Source organism: Dermacentor albipictus, chromosome 1 (genome assembly GCF_038994185.2).
Source record: "Dermacentor albipictus isolate Rhodes 1998 colony chromosome 1, USDA_Dalb.pri_finalv2, whole genome shotgun sequence".
Lineage (NCBI taxonomy): Eukaryota > Metazoa > Arthropoda > Arachnida > Ixodida > Ixodidae > Dermacentor > Dermacentor albipictus.
In genome coordinates, this window is record NC_091821.1 from 338,007,882 (window position 1) to 338,034,868 (window position 26,987).

Sequence of the window (26,987 nt, forward strand, 5' to 3'; positions counted from 1 at the left end):
GGGTCAGAGAACTGAAAACCGGAACCTACGTGGCGCGCATGAGGGCGGTCCGAGGATGGCAGCTGAAATGTCACAAAACATTCCGTCACCTGCTTTTTGGGGCACTCGGATTTCAAGTCACACGCGCTTTCGAAGCTTCAGCGAGGAATGTAGCTCGCGTAAATGGCATATATATGATCGTTACGAACGGGACAATTACGCGACTTGCGACTTTAAGCGTGGAGCAGAAATACTGTTCTCAGTGCACACAAGAATCGCACGTTATACAAGCCCTCCTCGACATCGTCAACGTCTTCACAACGTATACGCTTTCTTTTTTCTTAATACGAATTTGTATCAACAGTGCTCGAGGCATTGCATCCCGTTATGAAATGCTTCTTCAGAATGCACAACATTTCTTGCGGTCGGCGTCCTGTAGAAAGTCAGACTAAAATAACAACGCTAGGCTTTGATTAAGATTTATCCACAGTGAAGCACGTCGGTGAGCCTCCACGCCTTGGAGCCCCTCCCACATTCCTCACTTCGGCGCGAAATTTGAATCGCCACTTTTCGTACTCGGATAGCACGGAGGTTAGATAGGAAAGAAAAAGCTTCAGTTTAATATAACGTAGACTAGTTGAGCATAGCTAGTATCGTCAAAATACATCTAACCCTCTGTGTTTTATAACGTGCAACACCTAGGAAGTTTACCCCAAAGTACAAAGCGATGCAAAGGCAGAAAACCTGTAGCTGCCGGCGATAAGTGAAATGCGGCACGCCAGTGTGAATGTTACATGACGCTAATAAAACACGCTAAAGAACTCGTACTTGAAATTCATGCGGTTAGCTGAACTGGAAGAGCGCAGCGAAAAGCCATCTCAGCGATACAGTACTTTCAAACAGCCGAACAGAACCGGTTTAACCTGTAACACGGGCATAAGTGTATATCCACCGAGGGGGCAGGGGGCAAAGTAGGTCGTTTGCGCCCACATAGGCACGATTTATTTATTTCATATCCCCTGCTTGGACAGCTAAGATTGTCTTTCGGGCCTCGCCGCAACTTTGCTGTAACAGATGACGTTCGGCCAGTCGCACTAAGCTGTTTACGTTGCGGCTTGAGCCGCCTGCCGGACATGCCTTGCAAGCCTGCATTGCTGAAAAAGCTGACGCTGGGTGTTCCAAAACACGTTTAACCTAACATCCCTTGCATCATACCGGGTTTGTTGAGGCTCTCTAACCTAACCATCATGGAAAACATTCTTTTTTAAATAATTTACCGGTACTTAATCAGTGTTGTCAGTTTACGACTCGTATCGCTAGAATTTTTTTTCTGTTTGAGACAACGTTTTCTATTTAGCAACCAGCGACTTTTTTAGTGACTTGAATGAACGAATGAAAATTTGGCGATATTTTAACGACAGCGATGGATGGATGTTATGAGCGTCTCCTTTGGAACGGGGCGGTGGGTTGCACCACCAAGTTCTTGCTATTATACTGCCCGATGTCCTACCTAGGCTAAAAAGGAAAAAAAAAAAAAACACGATGAATTCCCACAACCAAATTTTCTGACCTCCCATTGCGAACTTTGTTCTTGTAAGACTCCGTTTGTTGTCGCTTCCCTACTTTTCTTGCACCAATCCTCCAATCGCCCCTTACTAATCTCTATTGCTGACATGTTTACTTTTCCATTGCTCTCGCTGAACCCAATGGCTTCAAGGAGGCCAGTGGTGCCTAAATCGACCGCTGGGCAGACGTCTTCATATTCTAATAAAACATGCTCCATCGTTTCCTTAGCTTCACTGCAGCCAAGCTCATGCTTCTTCCTTATATCTCGCTTTATAGGTGCTTTTTCTAAGGCATCCTGATTTCGCTCTGAAAAGTAATATGCTTCCCTTCTAGTTATCATAAATTGTTTCTTTCCTGATTTCATTTTTTCCTCTTAAGTAGTTACTCATGGAAGGTTTCATTTCCATTGCCGCCACCCATTGATATTATGATACTTTCCGCTTGACGTTCTTTGTTGCTGTGTTGCCCATCCTACAGGCTGCATACTTGTTGGTAAGCTTCCCAGTTCTTTTCCTCCACTGTGAATCAATGTTTTTCCTGTACAAATACCTCAACGCTCTCCCTGCCCATTTACTTTCTTCCATATTCCTCAGTCGTTCTTCATAATCAATTTTACTGCGAGCTTCCCTCACTTCTAAACTAGTCCAGCCCATATCACCCTGCACAGCTTCATTTGTAGTCTTCCCGTGAGCGCCCAATGCGAGGCGTCCCACTCACCTTTGTTTGCCTCTAGTCCCGATTTTATCCCTGATTTCAAGCAACTATTATACTATTATACCTTTCCACATACCCCGGAGAACCTCGTATCTATTGTGCCCCTATAGCGCTCTGTGCTTCATTGTGACTGCATTTCTCTTCCCCTTTACTGTTCCCCTTTACTCAAAGCTGACACACAGCGCCCCCTTACGCACCAAGGCATCACGGATATTTGTCTCAATGACGGCAAGGTGGTCTGTTGTGGAGCTACCATCCCTGAAACGGCATTGTAAAAGATCTTTGTTGCTTTCAAGAAAATGGATCAGGCGTCGGTTATACATCTTCTCAAAGAGTTTGCACAAGCAACTTGTGAGCGCTATATACCTATAACTGCTGGCCGAAGTCGGGTCCTTGCCCTCTTTGAGAATAGGAATTATTGCCTCTTTCCAGGCAGCCGGGATGTAGCCACCACAGAATATGGAGTTAAAAAGCGACACAAGTGTTTTGTGGGTGTCATAAAGCGTTAGGCCGGTTCCTGGATCCGAATCATTGCAGCAGTTCAGTGAAGCCTGAAACTCCGCCATGTTGAATGGATGATTGTATGGGTCAGTCTGTAGGCTTTTTCTATCCACAAGCAGTCGTTACGCTTGTGGTTGACATCTTATGAAGATCTAGGAGATTTGGGAAGGAGTGGAAATATATTTGAAGCGTACACCTAGAGTACCAGCTTGTTCTTAGAGTGCATCCCTGGTCATTTACCAAATGTAGATATAGGCTGAGTTTGCTAGGCTTATAATTTTTAATTTTAGTTTTAAAAAAGTTTTAAGCTGTGTGTTTAAGAAGAGAGGTTAAGGTCGCTTTGCATACGGAGACCTTCCCGGGCCCCATAACGCGGGGTTTGTCTTTCTTACCGCTGTACTGAGACTCGTGGCGATCCTTCGGTGCTGGATGCGCCGTCTGCATGGTTAGTAGCGTCCATCGCCTCTTGAGAGGCACTGTACGTCATCTCTCGTGAGCAGCGTGTTCGTCATGAAAGCCTCGCCTCAAGAGACGAGGCCTTGGAGCCTGCCAACTTGGAGGTCAATGGTTCACCCTTCAGTGACGGCAAAGCAGCACTGGCTGCTGTCGCCAAGGGGTCTCGTGGCACTGCCACGGCGTTTCCGCGCTACTTGAAACGAGATGTTCTCTTCAACTTTCAGTTAAATAATATTGTTACGCGACAATTCTGGGCAATTACGCGATGTTTCAGTGTAATGATATTGCCACAACAGGGACGACCAGGGCGTGCCACAGTGGCGAGCTACATGACCAATTCGGTGGCAGCGGAAGCAGATTTGCTTTTCGAGCGGAGTTCTCCAATCAGCAGGGTTGTGGAAGCTGGGCGGAGCATACAGGTCGCTGCAAGGCACAGCTATCAGCACGGAGGAAGGAAAATGATAGGAGGGAGCATACCACACTGCGATTGAAGCCAAACCTAGTGACCCAACAGGTGATCGCACGTCAAAGCGCACGGTGTGTTTTAGTGTTCCCGCTCTGCAGTGAGAGCCACGGCAGGGCAGCTGAACAAACGCGCATCAAATAAAAACTACTGGCATAGCTACTGGGAACCAAACTATGACCAAACGTTTCAGCAAATCTCGAATCACGCAAGAGGTCACGTGTAGGGCCACTAATGTGGCTTCACAGAGTGTTCGCTTGTCAAGGCTCGCTACGTAACGGAATGCTCCATCCTATATTTCTCCTTCCCCCATGGCTGTCGGCACCAGTCCATGGCGTCTGGTCGGTAGTTATCAGGCAGCAGGAAAACCGAGGTTGGCAAATTCTTGCCGCGCAATTGCCAGGATGAGGGAAGTCGCTGGTGCTGATTGGGCAGTAGTATGGTAAAGTGGACATGGATGAAACGGGGCTGGGCTTGCAGCCTCGAGCTCGCGGCGAACGATGCGCGTCACGTTCTCATTCAAGGGGAGTGCAGTGGTAAGGGAGACGCAGGATGACGTCGCAGTCGTGTTTGAGACCAACTTGGCCGCACGATCGCTGTCAGTCGCCGGTGTGAATGAGCGAGACGTGAGAACTGTGGAATGAGGCGGCGGCTTTTGGCCAGCTCGAAGCGGCGGCAATCCTTGACCATGACCTCGATGGTTGAAATGTTGTAGAACAACAAGTTGAACGCGCCGTCCGCGATCGCGTTGAGGACGTGGCATACTTTGTCAACCTCGGCCATTTTCTCGTCGACGTTCCGACAAAGAGCGAAGGCGTCTTGTATGCGAGACATACGATTCAGTGGAAGACTGCACTGTTATAGCAAGCCCTTTTCTTGCAGCCAGTTGGCGACCGCTCGGGTTTCCACAGAGGCCGCGGAGCTTCTCCTTGAAGGCATGCCAGCTAGACAGCTCGTCCTCGTGTGTCCGGAACCAGACACGCGGTGGTCCGCCCAAGTAGAATATTACACCTGCTAGCATTATGGCAGCGTCCCAGAGGTTGTTCTGGCTAACACGCTCGTACACGCAGAACTAGTCCTCAACGCCAACATTATCTTGGCCGGAGAATATGCCATAGGATCGCGGGGATTCGCAACCGTGACGTATACACCTTGTTGTTGGAGGCGCAGGTGTAGGTGCAGACGAGGCGTCACCGGGAGCCCTGATGAAAAGTTGGACGGTGCATCCGCTGCGGAGCTCCGTGGCGAGGACGAGGAACGCCAACCTCCACAAAAACGTTACGCGAACGAGGGGTGAAACACTGAGGACTATTTACAAAAATAACTTCAGTCTATTTATAAAAGTAACTGCAGCGTTGACCAGTTCAGCCGGCAGCTCTAGATGCTGACGATGATGGTGGTGGTGATGGTGGTGACCTCACATTATGGCTCATACCCACACTGGGGGATTGGCCAAGAATTGCGTGCTGTAACATGTACCCATGAAGCAGTCCGTCTTCATCGAGGCGCCTGTGCGCATAGTCCAAAAGTAGCACTCAATATGCATGTAGCAATTTTTTTTTTCCGCGTAGCACATGATCATCACCGTCGCAGTTAGCACAGTGGAGCGTGCCAGTGCAGTTGTCGGAAGCGTGTTCTTTTATGCCGCATTTTGCGCAAGTGAGCCGGCCTCTGCAGGTTTGTGAGCCATGGCCATATCTGTCATTTGAAACATCCACGTGGATTTGAAATGTACACGTGCTCTTTCTCGTGTCTGTGTACCCTTTTCAATAGATTCTGGCAGTACACTCGTAGCATAGGTGAGAATAATATGTTTTGTAGGAATTTCTTCGTTGTCGCGTTTGACCGCAATTATTGTTTGTACTTTAACAACATTCTGATCCTTGCATCCTTCGAGTCCGATTCAAGAGGCCATCATCTGATACTATACACCTTTGGATGTGTTAACTGAGCGATATGGGGTTACTGTGATTTGAACATCACCAAAATGCAGAAGAAATGTTTTTATGTTGGAGCTTGTCGCGTACTTGAAGCAGCAGGCCGCCGCTAGCCATTTTTATTGTTTTTGTATCCGGGACCCAGCGCGTCCGTGAGAACTTCTGCAACGGTGAAAGGTGAAAAGGTTCCGATTGTCTTTTCGGGACACTGACAATGTATAACGTGGTAGCGCGGAAAGGATTCCTTGCATTGGACAAAACGTTGCTTTGTTTCTTCGGTGAGCGTCCTTTTTGAAATAGGGCGGTCAGGCTTGTCTGGGAAAGCTACTTAAGGTCATAAATTATTGGGATTTGATTGCAGACACTATGCTAGCCCCCCTTTTAATTTATAGCCATTGGCTCCGTTTCGAAGCTTGCACAATGGAGCCAATAACCATTTAAAAAAAAATTCTATACCGATAGGGCTCCGTGACTGACGGTGAATCGGAGAGTATCACAGCCATCCTCGAGTTCCGCATTTTGCCAGAGTTCTTTCTTTAATGTTCAGGACGACGCCGGTGATTGGCACTGGCGCGATGTGCGCTGCGTAGAGTATTAATGCTGCCGTGGCCGCTTTGCGCATCCCTCAGCACTGCAATGCGTTAATATTCATTGCATTATTTTCGTTTTGCCGAACGGAGAGATTCGTCCTGCAATTAGGATTTTTTTTTCACTTTATTGCCCGCACGGAAAGATGTCATAGCTTAAGTTCTATAGTGAGAGAAGCGCATTGCTGAAACTTGAGTTGTAAGGAACCGAGATCGCCACATGATCTGCTCCACAAGCCAGCGCGTAACCGGTTAAGCGATTCGTTTGATACTCTCTATATACGCAAATGCCTAAATGCTCGTATGCTGAAGCGGTCCGGGAGGAACGCACGGCTGGTGAAGACTCTATAGGTGTCAAGAACGAGTCGTGAACGCGCGAGACATATCGCGCACGTGACAGATCTACAGAACATACCGAGAAACAAGTTAGAGGATGCGTGCTTGAAGACGTGCGTGCACATGTACAGCGCAGATATGATCGTCAGAGGAAATGAGGTCATTGTCGAAGCATCGGAGGCGAGCGGATGGTTCAGGGATGAGCGCGGTATTCGCACATCGTCGTATGGTGTTAGCGATGGAGAGAACGTCCGCGATAACTGCGACGACCGAAACACCGCCTGCAACACGAAGTCGCAGCAGATGCACTGAAGGCGAAAACATGCAGCGAGTGGGTGCCTTGATGACGAGTCCCCGAGATGCGCTTTTCTTTAACGGCGCAACAGGACAGTTAAGACGTCAAAGATTTTGAAGCTAAACTTTCTTTGCGAGCCCTCCCGTGCCTTCCTGACCGTGGCTGCTGGCTGAGTGCTGTTGCTGCCTCGCCGAATAGCTCACAAAGAATTACGGCAGAATATATCTCACGACGACTGTCGGCGGTAACGAGATTAGCATTCAGGCAACGTAACGAAACCCGTAAAGCGGAAGTCATGTTTCTTTTAATGCGTCGATTAAAAAAAAAAAGAAAGAATGTCTGAAGTGTGGGAAGCCGGTCACTTGGCAGAGGCAGAGAGGAGATGGAAGAGCTTGGAAGAGCGTGTGTATATATAGGGTGTCCCAACTATAAGGCCATAAGATCTAAGAATATGCAAATGCCACGTAGCTGCAGGGCAGAACCAAGGTAATGTTTGCCGTCACTTGGAGATGGATCATATTTTTGCATTCTGGCTAATTACATAATTAGTCTTAATCAACTTCTGAAATATTACAATTAGACGAAAAGTGTCAAAGAGAAAATTGCACAGCAACATGAAGGACTCCCGAATACAGCTTTCTGTTGCTCAGTACGTGCTATCTAAAGTTTTCCGAGCGTGGAAGGCCGCGAGTACACGCAAAGTGCTTTGAGCGGCCAGTCACGTGGCAACTTTGCGTGTACGGCAGTCGCTTGTCAAGGTCTTCCCATAATCATGACAACGACTGTACGACGAAAATGCAGTGATGACGATGGAATAAGGTCGATAGAACCACAAAGGCAGTATGATGGCGACGGCATGACTTCGACAGATGACGGACAAGGAATGACGTCGATGGAACAACAAAGGTGGCATGACGATGACGGCAAGAAGACAACGAGATGACAATCCTGAAATGATACCGACGTGATAACAACGCCATCTTGACGACGAGACCACGAGGACAAAGGGACGTCTACGTGCGTACGGCGACAATAGGATGGCAAAGGTGGAATGACGATGGCGCCACAATGGATGTATGACAGTGACTGTCCAACGACACTGGCTTGACGACGGCGGCATAATCACGATTGAAGGACGACAACGTGATTACGCTAGAATGACGACGAAAGGTTGACGTCAATGGAACGGCGGAAGCGATATGACAACGACGACGACGGTCAATGGGATGACGGTTGTGTAGTGATGACGGCAGTAAAACGACAGCGTGACGACAAGTCACGTTGTCGAAGCGTTGGCACCAACTGAGGTTCTCCTTGCTGGCTCACGGTTTATCGCAGCCTATTTATCGCCACAGCGTACAATTGCGGAATCCTAACGGCGGAGGCGGCGCTCGTATTTAGTTTTTTCCGCAGGCGTGTAGCTCCCATTCAGGAGGCCGAGAACTGTGGGGATATATTCTAGGACGATCACTTTCGGCGATACTATCGCTTTTGCGTGACGTAGTGCTCAATCAGTTAATCAGCTCGTCTGATTATTATTATTATTTTTTGCTCAGCCAGCCAGTAAGCGTGCACAGAAATTGATATCGCCGAAAGCGACCGTCCTAGAATACGTCCCCTTCATGATCTGTATCGAATGCCACGAAGAACACGCCTCATACAGCTTTGACATTGAAGCTACAGTATTGTGAAACTGCACTATGTAAAAAACTCAGTGCCGCCCGAAAGGCGAAGCATCGATTGCGAGAGAAAATTAGTAGACGGCTATACGAATTAGGGAGGGTAGTTTTTTTTCGGTTGTGTAAATCTATCTATCTATCTATCTATCTATCTATCTATCTATCTATCTATCTATCTATCTATCTATCTATCTATCTATCTATCTATCTATCTATCTATCTATCTATCTATCTATCTATCTATCTATCTATCTATCTATATCTATCTATCTATATCTATCTATCTATATCTATCTATCTATATCTATCTATATCTATCTATCTATATCTATCTATCTATATCTATCTATCTATATCTATCTATATCTATCTATCTATCTATATCTATCTATCTATCTATCTATCTATCTATCTATCTATCTATCTATCTATCTATCTATCTATCTATCTATCTATCTATCTATCTATCTATCTATCTATCTATCTATCTATCTATCTATCTATCTATCTATCTATCTGTCTATCTAGTTTTTTTTCGGTTGTGTAAAACTGGACACATTCGCTTATTGAATTAACAAGGATAGTGTCAGCTAGCGCTCACAAGCAACCATTAACACATCACACTCGGGGAGAGCGGACACTCGATGTCAAAACGCTGGTGTGAGCAAGCGCGGCGGCAGCAGCAGCGAGCGAACTGAGCTTCGTGCGGTCTATCGCTTCAACGCAAGAGCAACGAAAACACAGCGCACACAAAGGTATGAGCCGTCTACAGATCTTTACGAGATACGGCACGCGCGACCGCGCACGGCCGCTCAAAGTACGCACTTGTTGGGGAGTCGACGAAGCCCCCCCCCCCCCACCCTCTCCCGCGCTGGCACCCCGCTTTCCTCCATATATGGCGCCGTGAGATTGAGCCGCGATCTTCAGTTCCCCGTGTGCCCGGTCTGCTATGGGTCTGCTGGGCATCGCAATGCTCAGTTGCTGCCGGAGCACAACGCCGCCCTCCCATCCCCTCACGGCCTTTCGCGCGACGGAAGACGGCGTGTTTCCTCTCCGCTTTCTTTCCTTCGCGCGCGCCTGATTGAGTCGCAGTCGCCGGCTTACCCTCCCACGTTTTCACTCGCAAATACAGCATACGGCGCACGGCGACGATTTTATCGCACTTGGACTTAATACGAAACCCCACGGCGAAGCCGGCGACAGAAATGCGCCTGGAGTGTGCATAGTTTTTTTTTTTTAATTTAGAAAAAAGCACCTTACAGGCCCTGTCGGGCATGGGGGGGGGGGTGTAACAATGAGCTGTTGAGTACAATGGAAACAACTCAAATAAATCTAAGCCAACTGTACAGTGGCTGAACTTTTTAGTTCATCCACTGTAGAGTTGACTTAGATTTATTTGTAAAAAAAACAAAAAGCACAGAATTCTCAAGCATAACAGCAATATAAGAGGAAGGATACTAACTAAAAAGCGCGCACAGACGTTCACGAAATATTTTACGATCAGTTATCGAGACGATTTCATCCGGAAGACCGTTCCAGTGGGATATGGCACGAGGTACAACAGATAAATTGAAAGCGGTAGTTTTACGGAATAACTACTATAGCAATAAAAGTGCGGCTTTTGAATCAGCGCCTGAGGCGTTTATACCTGCGCTATGCAATAACGAGAGATAACGAAAGGCGATGCAGTTGAGCGCACCTTTGGCTCACCGCCGGAAGCAGCAACGTGGACGATAACGCGGACAACTGGTAAGTGCTCAGCGGCTCACAGTTCGTGCGATGCTCTGGCCGCGGAGAGACAAGAAATAGGTTGAAATGGTGGTTAAAAATAGGGTCCCGTGGCCCTATTATGCAAGATTTTGTTTTTGTCGTGAATCCTTGTTTCGCGCGGCGTCCGAGAAGCGTTAGGGCCAATGATTTAAGGCAAAAAGAATGGATTGCGAAAAGAACCCTTACGTAATGCGGCCCCTGAGCTCAGTGCGGCGTCATGAAGGGTGTTCTCGTTACATTGGTTAAACAAGGATCCATATTTTGTAACGCTCCATTTCCTTTTCCATTCCTTTATGATTGCGCGGCGCGTCATGCAGCCGATCCCAGCGGCAACAGCACGGCCACGTGCGAGTCATGTCGGAAATGGAACGATGGAATATAGCCCCAGTGGCCGTATTTTGTAACGTCCTTTTTGCTTAAACAACAAAAAAGGAAACTTTTAGTGAGTAAACCCCCACTTTTCAGTACATATACATCGAGGTAGTTTCTAGCCTTTCTCGTGAGCTGAACTCAAAGCTAGTGCAGTCTAAATGTGTTGGCCGATATGTGCTACTGGGTATGTTCTATGGCCACTAGTCGCAGTAATGTTCAGTTTACGTACGTACATACACACATACACATAGACACACACAGACACACACAGACACACACAGACACACACAGACACACACAGACACACACAGACACACACAGACACACACAGACACAGACACACACACACACACACACACACACACACACACACACACACACACACACACACACACACACACACACACACACATACACACACACACACATACATACATACATACATACATACATACATACATACATACATACATACATACATACATACATACATACATACATACATACATACATACATACATACATACATACATACATACATACATACATACAAGACATTTATTCAGCCCAATTTTACAGGCTGAGCATATCGACCATCTGGGTGGCCAGTCGAGCCAGGTGGTGATGGAAAGGGAAGGGGGAGGATAGGAACTTGATTGCTGAGCAGCCGGACAGTAGAATAGGCAATGGGATAGGTCGACATAAGTAGAGGGGCAGTATACATATACCTATACACATACCCGCACACACACACATCTATCTATCTATCTATCTATCTATCTATCTATCTATCTATCTATCTATCTATCTATCTATCTATCTATCTATCTATCTATCTATCTATCTATCTATCTATCTATCTATCTATCTATCTATCTATCTATCTATATCTATCTATCTATCTATCTATCTATATCTATCTATATCTATCTATATCTATCTATATCTATCTATATCTATCTGTATCTATCTGTATCTATCTGTATCTATATATCTATATATATCTATCTATCTATATCTATCTATATCTATCTATCTATCTATATCTATCTATATCTATCTATATCTATCTATATCTCTATCTATATATCTATCTATATCTATCTATATCTATATCCATCCATCCATCTATCTGTCTATATGTTCGCACACACATGAACAAGAAGGAAAACCTGAGCAGCCTGATTTTTTTTAGCCACGACCCTATATATAAGCCAACAAGTAATGAATCCAAGGAAATTTTAGGGGACGTTGTAGTCTTTACTGGAAGTGCACAAATGATAAGCCGATGGGAGATGGACGTGGACGAAAATACAACTTTCCGCCGGTAGAAGCCGAACCCACCCGCAACCATCGCGTTGCACTACAATTTTGCTACGGCGGTAGCTGTTCCCCGTCCATGCGTTCTAGGACATTTATGTGTACTCGGTGTAGCTAGGTCATCTGGCACCCGGGGCCGACAGCTCTTCTGTCACCCCTCCCCACCCGGGTGTAGTCGAGGAAGGCGAGGATACTTTCGGGTGTCTTCAGGCGTATATGGCACCCTCCGCACCTCCTACTGGCCTCGTGCACCCGGCAGTGGCGTAGCCAGAAATTTCGTTCGGGGGGGGCTCACTTTGCAGCTCGGCCTGATATATATATATATATATATATATATATATATATATATATATATATATATATATATATATATATATATATATATATATATATATATATATATATATATATATATATCTGTCATTCAACAACCTTGTTTACATTTTTGTACATATGCAACGACCAGGGGAAAATCTCAATGACGTTTTCCTTTGTTAGAATGTATTGCGCAGGAGCAGCTGTCACCGGTTGTACATTGCGAGTACTTGCTCCGAAATTACAGTCGCAACAGAGAGCACATATAAAAAGCAGGAGTTCTGCAACATATACGAGGGCGAGTCAAACGAAAGTGAGCCAATGCGAATATACGACAAACGGGGTACTTTGAATAAAAGTAGTCAGCATGAGTATTTAGACATTTGTCCTACTAACGAGTCGCGTAATTCCCGTCTCATAAAACTCCTTGGGTTGCTGCCTCAAAAATCTGTAAATGACTACACGTCATCTTCCGACACGAATCTGGTTTCCTTGAGCAGTTTCTTCAAATTTCACCAAATGTGGAAGACGCAAGGCAACAGGTCTGGGCTGCATGAGGGATGTTGCAGCGTTTCCCACTTGAACTTTGCCAGTTTTGTATTAACCACATCAGCGACGCGGGAACGGGCAATGCCGTGATGCAAGATGTCCCCAATGCTCAATTTTTCACGTCGTTTGTTCTTAATTGCGACACGCAGCCGATCCGACCTTTCACAATATCTGAAACGATTTAGAGTCTCTCCAGGTTGAGAAAATTCAATCAATAGTGGCCCCTAACGATCTAAAAAGAAGTCAACGCTTTTCCGGCATAACTGACGGCCTTTGTTTTCCTTGGGAGTGGTGGATTCAAATGTTTCCACTGTAAGATTTGCCTTAGTGTTTCAGGCAGTAGTAGGGGCACCAAGAGTCATCCCCGGTCACAATTGCAGACAAAAAGTCGTCACCCTCATCTGGGGTTCTTTGACGTGCACTTAAATCTAAGTACACGGGTGTTTTCGCATTTCACCTCCATCGAAATGCAGCCGCCGTGACCGGGATTCAATCCCGCGACCTCGTGCTCAGCAGCCGTATCCAACACCATAGCCACTGAGCAACCACGGCCTTTTTAATTGTATTGGGGGTGATTTCACGGTGACTTTGGCCCGGCCATGGATCGTCTTTGTAACTTTCATGTGCTTCTTTGAACAGTTTGCTACAACGCTTCTTAGGCGCCAATGAAACGCAATGTTCAACGCATACGGCAGCCATACGGCGAATAATTTCTTTTTGGGAAACATCTTCATTTGTCAAAAACCTCACGACACCAAGCTGTTCAACTTTTGAAGTGTCCATTATGTCACGCAACCATGTTCAACCCCATGATGAGAGCATTAAAGAACACTTAACCTCACCTCTGCATGTCACTTGCAAATGAGATGCGTATGTGCTACGCGCATGCCTCGAAAATAATGAACCGAACCATTATTGCGCGGGGCGGGTTTTCTCACTTTCATTTGACTCGCCTTCGTACATTAGAAATGCGAAGATACAATGGAATATACAAATGTGAAGATACAGCTTGATACAGGGCAAAAAATTGTCACTGGAAACAATGTTCACTGCGTATATGCACAAAACCTCGCAACAAGGTATTTAAATATACGAATGTCACCAATAAATATACGTACCTAAGAAAAAGTCACTATATATAATGCGTCAAACAAGGCAAATAAATAGGTTGCGCAACCACAGATTCACAGATCACAGCACCCCCCCCCCCTTCGCTCCACTCCCAAAATGTATCGCGTGCGACGGAAAGCGGCGCGCTTCCTCCCCGCTTTTCTCTCTTGCGCACACCAGACGCAGCCACCATCGTCGGCTCAACCCCTCCCCTTCCCCCCCGCACGTTTTCACTCGCACATAGAGCATGCGGCGCGCGGTCACGATGTTATCGCCCTTGGCCTTTATTTATACGGAACATGAGGGCAACGGCAGGAATGCGCCTGGAGTCTTCATAGAGCTGCCATCGCAATAATAAAATAGTATCCGGCAACTGAAGCGTCCCGTCGCCCATTACTTTCCGCAAAAGAAGTAACAAAATCGAACTTTCCCCATGCGAAAATTCGCTGCGCCGCAACAATGTCTTCTTTTTTTGTGTGTGTGGGCGGGGGGCGGCGAAATAGAATAACGCAAAGGAAAGCATGTTGGCTACAATCGAATGCCTACTTTGGGCACCTAGTGGGGCTACCGAAGGAATATCGAAGAAAACGTGTGACGCTTGGTCCACAGAAAACCATACGCGTACTGCTCGGTATCCTACAACGGCGAGACAAAATTTTCCGGAGAGGTTGCGCTCAAGCGAACGCGTTGCAATCCATCGAGTCCCCGCAGTGCTGGCGGCGAGCGACTATGCATTGTTTCTTTTTCTCGTCTGCTAGCCAGAAAGCGTCCAAAACTCTGTCAGGCGAAAATGCAGTCGGCCAGACAAAAACAAACGCGCAGTCAAGTGCGCCGCGCGGTTATCGATGCAGCACGAGAAAAACGCATGCGCTCTGGCTGGATCCGCAGCCCGGGGATTGCGAGAACAAAAAAAAAATTAGAAAGAAATGACAAAGAGGCTCAATATATCCTCGCGAATAAAAGTCTAGGTAGAAAAATAAATAAGAACTTAGTTACAATGGTGGCTTTAGTGTCTTGACATGGATGCTTTGGCGCAGGTGAAAAAAAATGTGTATATTCTTTTCTGTGACCTGACGGTACAAATGAACCACCACAACGCTTTGTCTCATCGGACCTCGCTGCGTGATTTGTCAACTTGTCTGATAGTATGTTGATTTGGCTTGTCTCGTTGTATAGCCCGATGTACGACTTTAGAAAATTCGATACACCTTTGGCGTCAAATGTTTACAACAGCATTAAACCCAAAAAGTTCCGGAATTGAAAATCTAAAGCACGACTTTGAAAATGTCAATGGACCTTTCGCATCAAAATGCTTTGAGAACTTTATACCCACAACGTTTCAGAATTGAAATCCAAGCGCTCCGTAGATTCCGCGGCCTCCGCGAGATGCCGAGACGAGCCCGCTCGCCCTCAAAACGCCCTTGAAATTTTGTGCCCGGTGGGGCTCCTTGCGTTACGATATGTGACTCCTGATGCATGGACGTTGCCCAGAAATCCAGCCCGATTTAGCAATGTTCGCGCTCAAATGTCTTTTAGAGCGTGAATTAAGGACATTCTAAACAAAATCGAGCATGATTTCTGGCGCCGGGAGTTGTTTTGGTCGGCGGCACATGACAGCACGAAAAAATTTCGGGGGGGGCTGAAGCCCCATAAGCCCCCCCCCTGGCTACGCCCCTGGCACCCGGGGCCCAACCCATAGTTATTCTTCTATGAATTTCCTTCTTATGATCAAAGTTCCCTGTAGTTAATTGACCTAGGTAAACGTACTCCTTCACAGACTCTGGAGGCCGACTGGCGATCCTGAATTCTTGTTCCCTTGGCCGGCTATTGATCATTATCTTTGTCTTCTGCATACTAATCTTCAAACCCACTCTTATACTCTCTCTGTTAAACTCCTTAATCATTTGTTGTAACTCGCCTGCAGTGTTTCTTAGTAGAACAATGTCATCTGCAAACCGAAGTTTGCGGAGATATTCGCCATCGATTCTTACTCCTAAGCCTTCCCAGTTTAACAGCTTGAATACTTTCAAGCACACAGTGAATCGCATTGGAGAGATTGTGTCTCCTTGTCTGACTCCTTTCTTTATACGTATCTCTAGTTTTCTTGTGTAGAATTAAAGCAGCTGTGGAGTCTTTGTATATATTTCCCAAGATAGTTACGTAATCGTCCTGTACTCCTTGATTACGTAAGACCTCTGACTGCTGGCATCTCGATTGAACCAAATGCCTTTTCGTAATCTATGAAAGTCATACAGAGAGGTTGATTGTACTCTGGATTTCTCGACTATCTGAATAATGACATGGATGTGATCCATTGTAGAGTATTCCTTCCTGAAGCCAGCCCATTCACTTGGTTGGCTAAAATCCAGTGTTGTCTTTATTCTATTTCAAATTATCTTGGTGAATATTTTATATAATACTGGGAGTAAGCTAATGGGCCTATACTTTTTCAATTCTTAAACGTCTCCTTTTCTGTGGATTAGTATAATATTTGCATTCTTACAGTTCTCTGGGACCCTTGAAGTCGATAGACAGTTCGTATAAAGGACCGCTAGTTTTTCAAGCACTATGTCTCCACCATCTTTAATTAAATCGACTGGTAGTTCATCTGCTCCTGCCGCTTTTCCGCGTTTCATGTCTTGCAAGGCCCTTCTGACCTCATCGCTAGTTATAGGAGTTTCTGCATCCTGTTCATTACTGCTTCAAATGGAGGTATCATGACTTCTCTGGGTACTGTACAGGTCAGTATAAAATTCTTCCGCTGCTTTTATTATATCTTTGAGATTGCTGAAGATATTACCCTGCTTATTTTTCAGTGCATACATCTTGGTTTCTTCATTCTTTCTCACGCTATAATTTCGAATATCCCTTATTCTGACCTTGTTGATCAGTTTTGACGGTTCCGCGAATTCTATCTTATCTCTTGAGTGGACACTTTCATTCTTTGTCGTTTCTTTATTCGGAACTTTATTACTTGGGAGAGCTTGCCTACTGGTTGCCTTGGCACCTTGCCTCCCACTTCAATTGCCGCCTCGGAAGCCAGCCTAATTACAGTTTCATTACCTCGATGTCATCTTCATCTCTGTGTTCTAAGGCTGCATATCTGTTTGCAAGCACCAGCATGAATTACTATGCTTTTACTCTTACTGACTCTAGGCTGGCCTGTTTCTTGACCAATTTCACTCTTTTTCTCTTCAAATCGAGGTGAATCAGCACTCACTAACTTATTATCACTGCACTTTACCCTACCTAACACTTCTACATCCTGCACTATGGTGGGATCGGCAGAAAGTGTGAAATCAATTTCATTCCTTGTTCCACCATTAGGGCTTCTCCAAGTAGACTTTCTGTTGCTACGCTTCCTGAAAAAGGCGTTCATTATTCGCAGCCTATTCCTTTCTGCGAATTCTACCAGCATCTCTCCTCTAGAGTTCCTAGAAACGACGCCATAGTTGCCAATTGCTTGTTCCCCAGCCTGCTTTTTCCCCACTTTTGCATTGAAGTCGCCCGTTACCACAGTATACTGAGTTTGCACTTTCCTCATCACTAATTCAACATCTTCATAAAACTGATCAATTTCCTCATCGTCGTGATTGGATGTTGGAGCGTAGGCTTGTACTACCTTTAATCCATACCACTCATTAAGTTGTATTACGACTACAGCTACCCTCTCATTAATGCTTTAGAATTCGTCATTGTTGCGCGCTATGTCCTTATAGATTAGGAATCCTACCCCGTTTTGCTTCTTATCTGGGAGGCCCCTATAGCAGAGGATATGGCCGTAAGTCAACTCTGTACAAGTCTCAACAGTTCTAATCTCACTAAGGCCAATGATATACCAAACAATGTTTGATAGTTCCTCAAAAAGTCCTGCTAAGCTAGCCTCACTCGACAGAGTTCGGGTGTTAAAGGTTGCCAGTGAGTTTCCACTGGCGGCCTGTCCGGGTCCAGAGATTTTTCACACCCTCTGTTTCGTTACAGGTCTGACCGCCACCTTGGTCAGGTGCTCTGCAGTTGCTTGGGACTGAGGGCCATGGGTTAATTGTAGGAATCATGAGGGAGGGAGCGGTCGAATACTGCACCAGAGAGGCCAATTCCTGTTCTGATGAGGGAGTCTCTTTGTTGAAGCTTAGTGGGCCTTCCTAATTTAGTAGTACCTGGGTTGTACATGCCCTGGCTGTGCCCGTATAACGCGGGCTCCGACCTTCAATACAAGTGGGACGCCCTCCTGAAGAGCTCGAATTTCACGAACCAACTACAGGCCGTCCAGAGAGTCCGCGACGTCGCGGAGAGTCACCGCCTCCCTGTTCCGTCGTGGGCGGAGCCACCAACTTGATTGAGGAGCCTTCGGTTCCCCCCAATCAAGTTCCTCAGGACACTATAATAAAGTTCTTGTCACTGTCACCTGGATTTGCAAGTACCAGCATAGTATGGATTAGTATAGCCGCACTCATTCTCGGCATCTTTTGCCGGTGTCAGGCGTGACTGCAAGCCTGCAGATGTAGTGCACTGGATGAGGTGAAATTCAAGCTCACCATCGCCAGACGTAGAAAAAAAAAATGATACAGGGATTCAAACTTAATCCGGCTATGGCAAATGAGTATCCGACATAGCTCAGTCAGATAATCCCGTAGGCAGCGAGGCTACCTTATCGCCCAAAAGTCCAGCCCAGAGGGCCTTACATGCCTAAGAGATCCGTTGATTTATCCTCCATCGGCGGGTTTTGCTGATCACCGTATACGTCTCACGTACGCATGCGGCCATTGAATGCGCCTAGATACTCAATATGCATCATTTTCAGCGAATTTGAGCAGCAGTTAAAAGAAATATGTGTTGAACAAAAAGCAAGAAGAAAGAAAAAGGTTTCAGCGCTTACCGAGAAGCCCCGAGTCGCGTATCTCCCGCTTATTGTCGTGCCTGCTTGCCTCTTGCCATCGTTTGTATATATACCGAAACTTGCGCTCCCGGGTAAATACTTAAGAGTGGCGAGACGGGCGGCCAGAATGGTTCTGGGCCTCGCGTAAGGCAGTCGACCCTGACAGTTCCTAGGTGTCTTCGACCTTTCTACAGCTTTGGGCAGCCCCCCCCCCCTCCCCACATTATATATATATATATATATATGTATATATATATATATATATATATATATATATATATATATATTGACTCGCATCAAGCCCGGTGGATGATGTTCGAACATTCGTAATTCTTTCGAATAACGAATCGAATAATTTCCTATTCAATTCGGACTCCGAATAGAACATTCACTATTCGTAATTGCGAATATTTTTCGAATATTTCAAAACATAGGCTTCGCCCAGTTATACATAAACGTGGAACAAAAGTACGGTGAGTTTCCACCCCTGCGGGCATAGTACAGACATAAAACATGAGTACTTGCGAGGCGGGGCAGGCTGCACCGCTTAGGTTTATAGCCATAGTTTACAGGCTGTGTAACACCGATTACTCGCGCTCCCCGAACAGTCCTGTGCTTGCGAAGAAACTGCTTGTTTGCTCCTAATGCTCAATTTATGCTTTTAATAATACACGGTTCATGAATACGTAATGAGAGAAGCTTGCTAACTTTAAGAATACTAGGTCGTCAACATATTGTTTTACATTAATTGCGATAACAGCTGTTCATTATTTGAGAATTATTCGATACTCGATTCGCTCTTGGCACTATTCGATTCGTATTCGACTCGATTTCAAAAAAAAAAATCCTTATTCGCACACCCCTACACTTTTTCCTTATCACGCACTTGACTCTACGATGCGGGTTAACGCAGAGCTGATTTACCTGGGCCGGAAGCCTTCTGGCTTCGCTATTGAGAAAGGCTGCACCGTGATTTATTTATTTATTTATTTTGTACATGCGCATGTGTCGTTTCTCAACGCGATTGAGCCGCAATCTTTTTCGGCTGAGTGTAAATTCTGCGGGCAGAAAGCAGATTTGCACCATAAGGCATGGGCCCGCCAGGTTAATAGTGCCTTAGAAGCTATAAAACAGCCAACGTGGGAAGGATGGGAGGCAGCCCTGTCCAGCTCAACCCTGAAGGACCAGCGAGCCCTCGTGGAAAGAGCTAGGGCGGCGGCCTTAGCCAACGGAATTCCGGAATAAGAATTCGACCACCCTTCTCCTAACTGCCCTCTCCTTTTTTTCTTTAGATAAAACGTTTTCATCATCACCGTCAACGCGATTATAATTCTTCGCGAACTTCGGCCAGTTAGCGGTGCGCGTGTGCGCGTGCGAGTAGGCGCCTAACCTTTTTCACGCCAAATTGGGTCAATGGGTAATTATTGGCCAAGCATGGAGCAGCTGTGTTGAAGCTGGTTGGAAACCGACCTACGGATCAACTTCGGTCACTGCGTATGTGCAACTGCCAACAGGGCGCGTGCCGCTCTTCCGTGAACATCTTTGGCGCCAACTTGCCGGGCCACAGGGGTGTGCGACGCATTTCAGAAGGATCATCATATAAAACATATCGTGACCAAATACGCATCCATCATAAAATGCATAGCTAATCGCGTGAAAGTCTCCAATCACCGCCAAAGGATGGATGTGCCGTCACAATGTTTCTTTTTTTTTTTCCTACGCAAAAGTGCACAGATCCATAACTAGGCTTCGGCTAAACATCTAGACGGTAACGATACCGACGATATTGTACGCGAGGGTTGCAATGTGGGCTTGTTGGTAATGCATCTTCAAGGGGAGTACGGTAGCACGATTAAAAGACGGGACAAAAGAAGACACATAGGGACACACGAGCGCTGTGTGTGCGCCTATGTGTCTTCTTTTGTCCCGTCTTTTAATCGCGCTACCGTACTCCCCTTGAAGATATTGTACGGCTAAGAATCCAGAGTTTATAGCTACTGACGCCGTTGCATTCTGTCAAACCGGTAAAATTCGAAACCAAAGCAGACAATTAAGCCAACTACAATAGCAGGCGGGCGATGCTGACCTGCGTCCGGCTGGTTCTCGTCCGGCGAGGAAGAGGAAGCGTCCTCGGCGGGCACCGAAGAGCGCGCCGAAGGAGAAGAAGCAGCCGGCGGGGGCGCGCTGCTGCCGACGACGACGCACCCGAGGCGAGCACCATGCTGCGCGGCCGGGCCCTGCGGCGCTGCGGCCGGCGAGGTCTGCGCCTGGCCCTGCAGCGCGGCGCCGACGGCGGGCCCAGCAGCCACGAGCTGGCCCTGCTCGAGCTCGTGCGGTGGCACCCGGGCGCTCTCTCGAAGCCCGGCGAGCCGCGTCTCGTGCTCGTCGTGGCGCTCCGCTGGCTCAGCCACTGCCAGGACGAGCCGCCCCTCGTCGAGGCCGCGCTCGAGGCCCTCGGGTCCCTGCTCCTGCGACATCGTGCCGGGCTGCGCGAGTGCTGCTTCGAGCTGCTCATGAGCGTCTTCCACCTGCTCGCCTCGCCCGCCGCCTCGGTGCGCCACAAGGCGTTGGGCCTGGCCCTGGTGAGCACGCGGCGCGCAGCTGTGGCTCTGTTGTTGGCGCACCGTTTCGTTTCTGCTGCGTCAGCGCGACCCCTCCCCCCCCCCCCCCCGGCTTAGTTTACTATCTGCAGGTGTATGCTGTGGTGTGGCAGCAGACGACATGTGGGGTGGAAGCAGACGACATGCGGGGTTGCAGGTACGTAGTGGCACGGCCTGGTAAACGGCCATGATGTGGGTGGGCAGCGCATGCGCGCGAGAGATACGTCGACTTCGTCGGTCAGCAACGAGGAAAGGTTCACCAATGTAGTCCATATTTCGCAGTGTTCTTTTTTTCATGCCCTTTTTTTGTTGTTCGTGCCAATACTATATACAATTAGCCCAATAGCCCAATACTATATACAATTTATTTACAGGGAAGGGAAGCTAACGGAAGGCCAAAATGGCGACGCTATATCAAGCGGGCCCACGTCGTCTTCTTCCTCCTCAGAGCAGCCTCACTGTGACGGCTGTTCCGTAGCAATATATATATATATATATATATATATATATATATATATATATATATATATATATATATATATATATATATATATATATATATATATATATATATATATATATATTTACAGCGCTTATTGGAATTTACGAATGGTAGATGAGGCGTATCCACTTGGAACTAATCTTCAGGACGACACCAGTTTCGAGATATTAATTTTAAGTGTCCGACGAACTACACGGACGTCCCCTTTTATTTTCGTGCTTGAGGGCGTAAACGGCGTTCTGTGAGAAAAGTAAGTTAAACAATTGTGCATTTTCGCCAAAACTTTGGTGGCGCGTATCTTGACACTCGCGCCGTCCTCAGAATTCATTCCAAGTGAATATGCCTTTGCAAAGCTCACCGGCTAGAATTCGTAAATTGCAATATGCGTCGTGAAGTAATCACTGTATAGACTCCTGTAAGGGCCGCACCCCGAACTTGACGGCCCGAAATTTGGGGAAAGAGTTTTCGAAATTCGCGTTCGGTGCTCCGATGGACTGTAATGTACCAGTATACATTACAGTACAGTATAATACAACTTTCATACGGCACGTGTGATTTCATTCGCAGCGAAAGGGATTACGTCTTAATGCCATTTTTGTTGCTTCTACACCGGCGTAGTGAGTGAATGACATCCAAAGCTAACAATATTCGACCACTGAATGAGTTTCCCGAACTCATGCAAGCGCAACTTGTGTATAATCTCGACGACAGGGGCTTGGCAAAAAATCACAAAATCGATAAATTAAGACGCAATGTAATCAAAGTAGAGGTTATCATAACTGCTGTTATGAACTTTTTAATAATTCTATGACGTACAGCACGACAGTTGAAGCAGTTTGTGCAACTATATTCTTGTTCCCATGGAATCTCGACTGGACGCTAGCACCTATTGTCGGCCATGTTTACAAACGCTCGTCTGTATTTTTTTATTTCATTTCTGCGTATTTTCTTTTTCAATGTGGTGCCGCGCTAAAGCCTATCACCAACCACAGAAGCCAACTCTGCAGCTTCGTCAGCGGAGAATGAGAAGCGAAAAGCGCGCTGGATCAACGACAAGACGCGCGCGCTGCTGAAAGTGTGGGAAGACCACGTGACCGATTTTCGCAGGACGAAGCGCAACCTGAAAGTATAATAGTACATGGCGATTGCCGAGTGCCTGCGTGCGCAAGGTGCCGATAAACATCGCCATCAACTGTGAATGCCATTTTGCATATCCGTGTATAGACGGGGAATTACGCAAGACCGCAATGACATTCGGCATGAATGTCATTTACACTGTGAATGACATTACACCTGCCGTGTTGACAGAAGTATAACTCAGTTGGCAACCGCCATGTGTCAGCAGGTGATAGGGTCGCTGATTCTATAGTGCGCTGACAGCATACGGACGGCACTCCGGGCTCCAATAATGCCGTGTCCATATAGTGACCATTGCCTTTGTCCTATTCAATGCGACGGCAGCGTTATAATGCGATATAGCACAGAGAAGTAAACCGGCGCATGCACTCTGAAAGCGGTGTTTTATCATTCGTCGGCTTTGCTTCCTGACTCGCTGGAAGGCGACGTCACCACGTGTCGAGGTAAACCATTGTCGCTCACGTCATTTAGGACGCTGTTGTGATCGGGGGCGTCGCCGTTTTTTTTTTTCACACCTTTATTGCTGTTCTTTCGTTTCTTTAGGTTTAGCTTCCTTTGTCTCGCGTTCAGAATTCGAGAACGCACTATAACCGAAACTTAACCTAACGGTCGGATGAAATACAAAAAGAAGTAATAATAATCCCGACAATAAATAATTTCACCCGAGATATCATTCGCCCGGGTATTGTTGCTCGAGTTGTTCATCGCAACAAGAAAAAAAAAACGAAAAACAAAACAAAAAAGAAACGAGAACAACAGCGATGCGCACACTGCGCAGTATAAAAATACAAAGCACGCGACTATTACGCGCCGCCGCTAACTCGCTCGATCGAACGCGTTAGCGCAATCGACGTAACGGTGGGTCGAACAAACTTGGTCATTATAGCGGTAACCGAACATTACGTGCAGGCCCTTTGGGTTCCCGTCTGGATACCCTGGCAGCTTTCGTCGCAAAGAATGAACGAGAAATCGAGAGAGAGAGAGATGATCAATTCTTGTGTGTGCTTCCGTTCTGTACAATGCAAAAAATAAACTTCAGCTAAACTGCATTTAGATTTTGAAAGGACCGAAGTGCACCGCACCTATTGCAGTCGACTCCTGTAATCGATTTTGACGGGACACAAAGAATGGTCGTCTTGATCGTCTAGTCAGCGAAGGTAAAAAGGGGGCGACCCATCATGACAATGTGAGCTGTTCATAACAGAATGTGAACACATACACACTTTCAAGTTAAATAGCACGCTGTCCCGTGTACTTCTGCTTCTCACTTATATTTACTTTCTCACAAATTGAACAGCTCAAATGACGAAACACCAGAGAGAACAGAAGCGCTATCAACTCTAATGGCTCCATTTGATGTCACGACAAGCTGTATAAATATGGGCGATGAAGAAAATTACTCGAAGAGTTAATCGATGATCGACAGGGCACAGCATTACATTTATGAAATGTCATCAGACAGACGCGCTCAATCAGGACCTGTAGGATTTTCGACGCAGTTATTTTTCATCATCATCATGCTAATCAAGTTCACCACAAAAGGTCTTCCGAAGCTGAGAGTTCTGCACGCTCTCAGGCTTACCCGAAAGACCGGGCCCAGCCCGGCGCACAAGCCCGGCTCGAGAATGGTGTGCAAGTTTTCACAAGAGCACGTTTCTAGAAGCTTCGGGTTCGGACAGGTGCTCAAGCTTTAGTCGGGTCTGTAAATTCGTAACTTCTCATCCAAGCCCAGAAATCCATTCTCCTCGATGGGCCACACGCTCATCTACAGACGTAGGGGGGTACGTCTGTCTGCTTCCTTCCCCCGCAACCTCTCCCCGGGTGGAGTGAGTTTGTCTTCAGAAGCTTCAGGCTGGTCTGGACCCTGACACCTGGACCTGGAAAGATCCGAAAGGGACAACCCTACAACGTAGTCGCAAATATCGAACACCCGTGTTTACGGCAGACCTTCGTCACCTCCTGTGACTGTGCCCTGGTGCTTGGGATATTAGGCATAAGATGCTCAGGGAGGACAAACTAAAGCCGAATGTCCCGGATGGTTTTACCCGTTGGGTAACAGACCACACACCCCTCCCCTCCTCTCCGCCCCCCCCCCCCCCCAAATAAAGCGCTAATTCGTTGTTGTGGTACCTGCACCAAACAGGGCTGCGTGGGTTCATTTAACGGTCTTTTGTTATTTTTTTTTAGTGCATATGCCTTGTGGCAAATCTTTCTCGTACTGAATCTCCATACTGAACTGTCGATTATAAAAATTGCTGCCCTAACACAATTTTGGGCGGGTGCCGCATGCTGCCTACGGAAAAGCCGGGGCAGGCTGACCAAGACACAGTATAGCGGTACACTCCTCTGATTAGTGAGTATTAGGGAATCTCTCCGGTCTTTGTTAAAACGGTACCAGTGGCAATCTGCGCCCCGTGCAGGGCAATATCGAAGATACATGTATGTATACATGCAATGAAGGAATGTATCGTATGTCTTAAGGTGCAAGCTACTGGGGGCTATCGCAACATCACCGTGCGGAACTATAAACGTTGGCTGAATTCCGCTTCTCAAGCTGATAGTGCGTCCACTATAAGCCACTCGAATAAATGAATATATCGCTAACAAGCGCTTTAAGCCAGCAGATATGTAGATCATGAAAGGCCATTTCAGCTTTATGTGCTCTCGTACACACGGCGCTTCACACACACACACGCAAAAAATGTCGCAACCACCATTGTTGCTGCTGTACACCTCTCCGATGATCCGGTATTGCATAAACAGCAATACGTTTACGGGCAAGATAAAACTCCACAGCGGTATTTGCACCATCGTGCAGATGCATCTTATCGATATTATCGTAATTAAACGGCGGCCTGCTATAGCAAGCAGAGCAGCGATTCCGATGAATCATAAAAGCGTCAAGCAAAAACTGCTGACAGCGCCGCGTATAAAGAGCCTTCATGTTAAGCAGCTAAAGCAACCTGAATAAATTATTTTGGAATGAAAATATTACACTTTGAGCAAGAAAGACAACAAATTTGAATAACTAACGGACATTTCATTCATATGAAACAAGGTTGGTCGGCGTTAAGAAATTTCCAAGCAAGCATTTCTGTGCATATGGGTAAGTTTGCTGCTATTAATTATATAGATCTATAATAAGCAATTTGCGAATGTATCGAAGTATCTTAAGATACAAATGGACAGCATCGTGTGGGATACAATAATTGCGGCAGTATCTTGTATTTGCATTTCAAATACTTGTTGCCCGAGTATCTTGTATTATGATACAATTGCAAAGCATCTTTGCCCAGCCCTGTTCGCGCCCACCTATATGCTACACTTTTCTCCCGTCTCCGCGACACTGGGATACTCTTGGTAGACGTAGTTCCCCGGTTATTAAGACCTCGGATTCCTTGAGGTGAGCTTCGCGTTCTCGCACGAGAGACGGACGATTCGTTGTTCGAATGCAGGTGGCGAGGTCAGCGACAGCGACCGGGCCGGAAAACAGGGGGAAGCGAACTAGTGGTGCGGGGGTGAGCCGGCGAAGGACGAAATTTCAAAAGTGCCAACACGTCTCGGAGTAGGAACAACACGACGACAAGTTAGATATCTTCATTGCGATGGCGTTGAAGAGATGGGACGCCTGCTTCGACTAGCGGAAGGCTCACAGAAAAAAAGAAAAGAAAAAGGAAGGGGTTCCCTATGTTGTATTAATTTGCCAAAAGTATTCTTACAGCAGCCACAAGCGCAAGCAGGGAAAGGAAATTCACTGCAGCTGGTTCTGTTTTAAATGCGCAGGCACTTCTGTTCCTACCCAACGAGCAAACCTGTCCATCACGTAAGACGAATGACTGTAAAGAAAATACCGTATAAAACGTTGTTTCTGTGAAGGCTTTGTTGAAACGTTTGGTGATGGTGGAATAAAAGCCATTTCTAGA

The 26,987-nt window shown here is 46.6% G+C and overlaps 1 protein-coding gene across 2 annotated transcripts in view; it reads right to left on the reverse strand.

The window, feature by feature from the left end:
• Positions 1 to 21,407, reverse strand: part of LOC135899997 (fibronectin type-III domain-containing protein 3A-like) — a 91,977-nt gene extending 70,570 nt beyond the window's left edge. For both annotated transcript variants that reach the window (XM_065429530.2, XM_065429453.2), the window contains exon 1: positions 20,912 to 21,407. In XM_065429530.2, coding sequence (XP_065285602.1) covers positions 20,912 to 21,302 — 391 coding nt within the window. In that variant the 5' untranslated portion in view covers positions 21,303 to 21,407. The remainder of the gene's footprint in view (positions 1 to 20,911) is intronic.
• Positions 21,408 to 26,987: the final 5,580 nt, after the last annotated feature.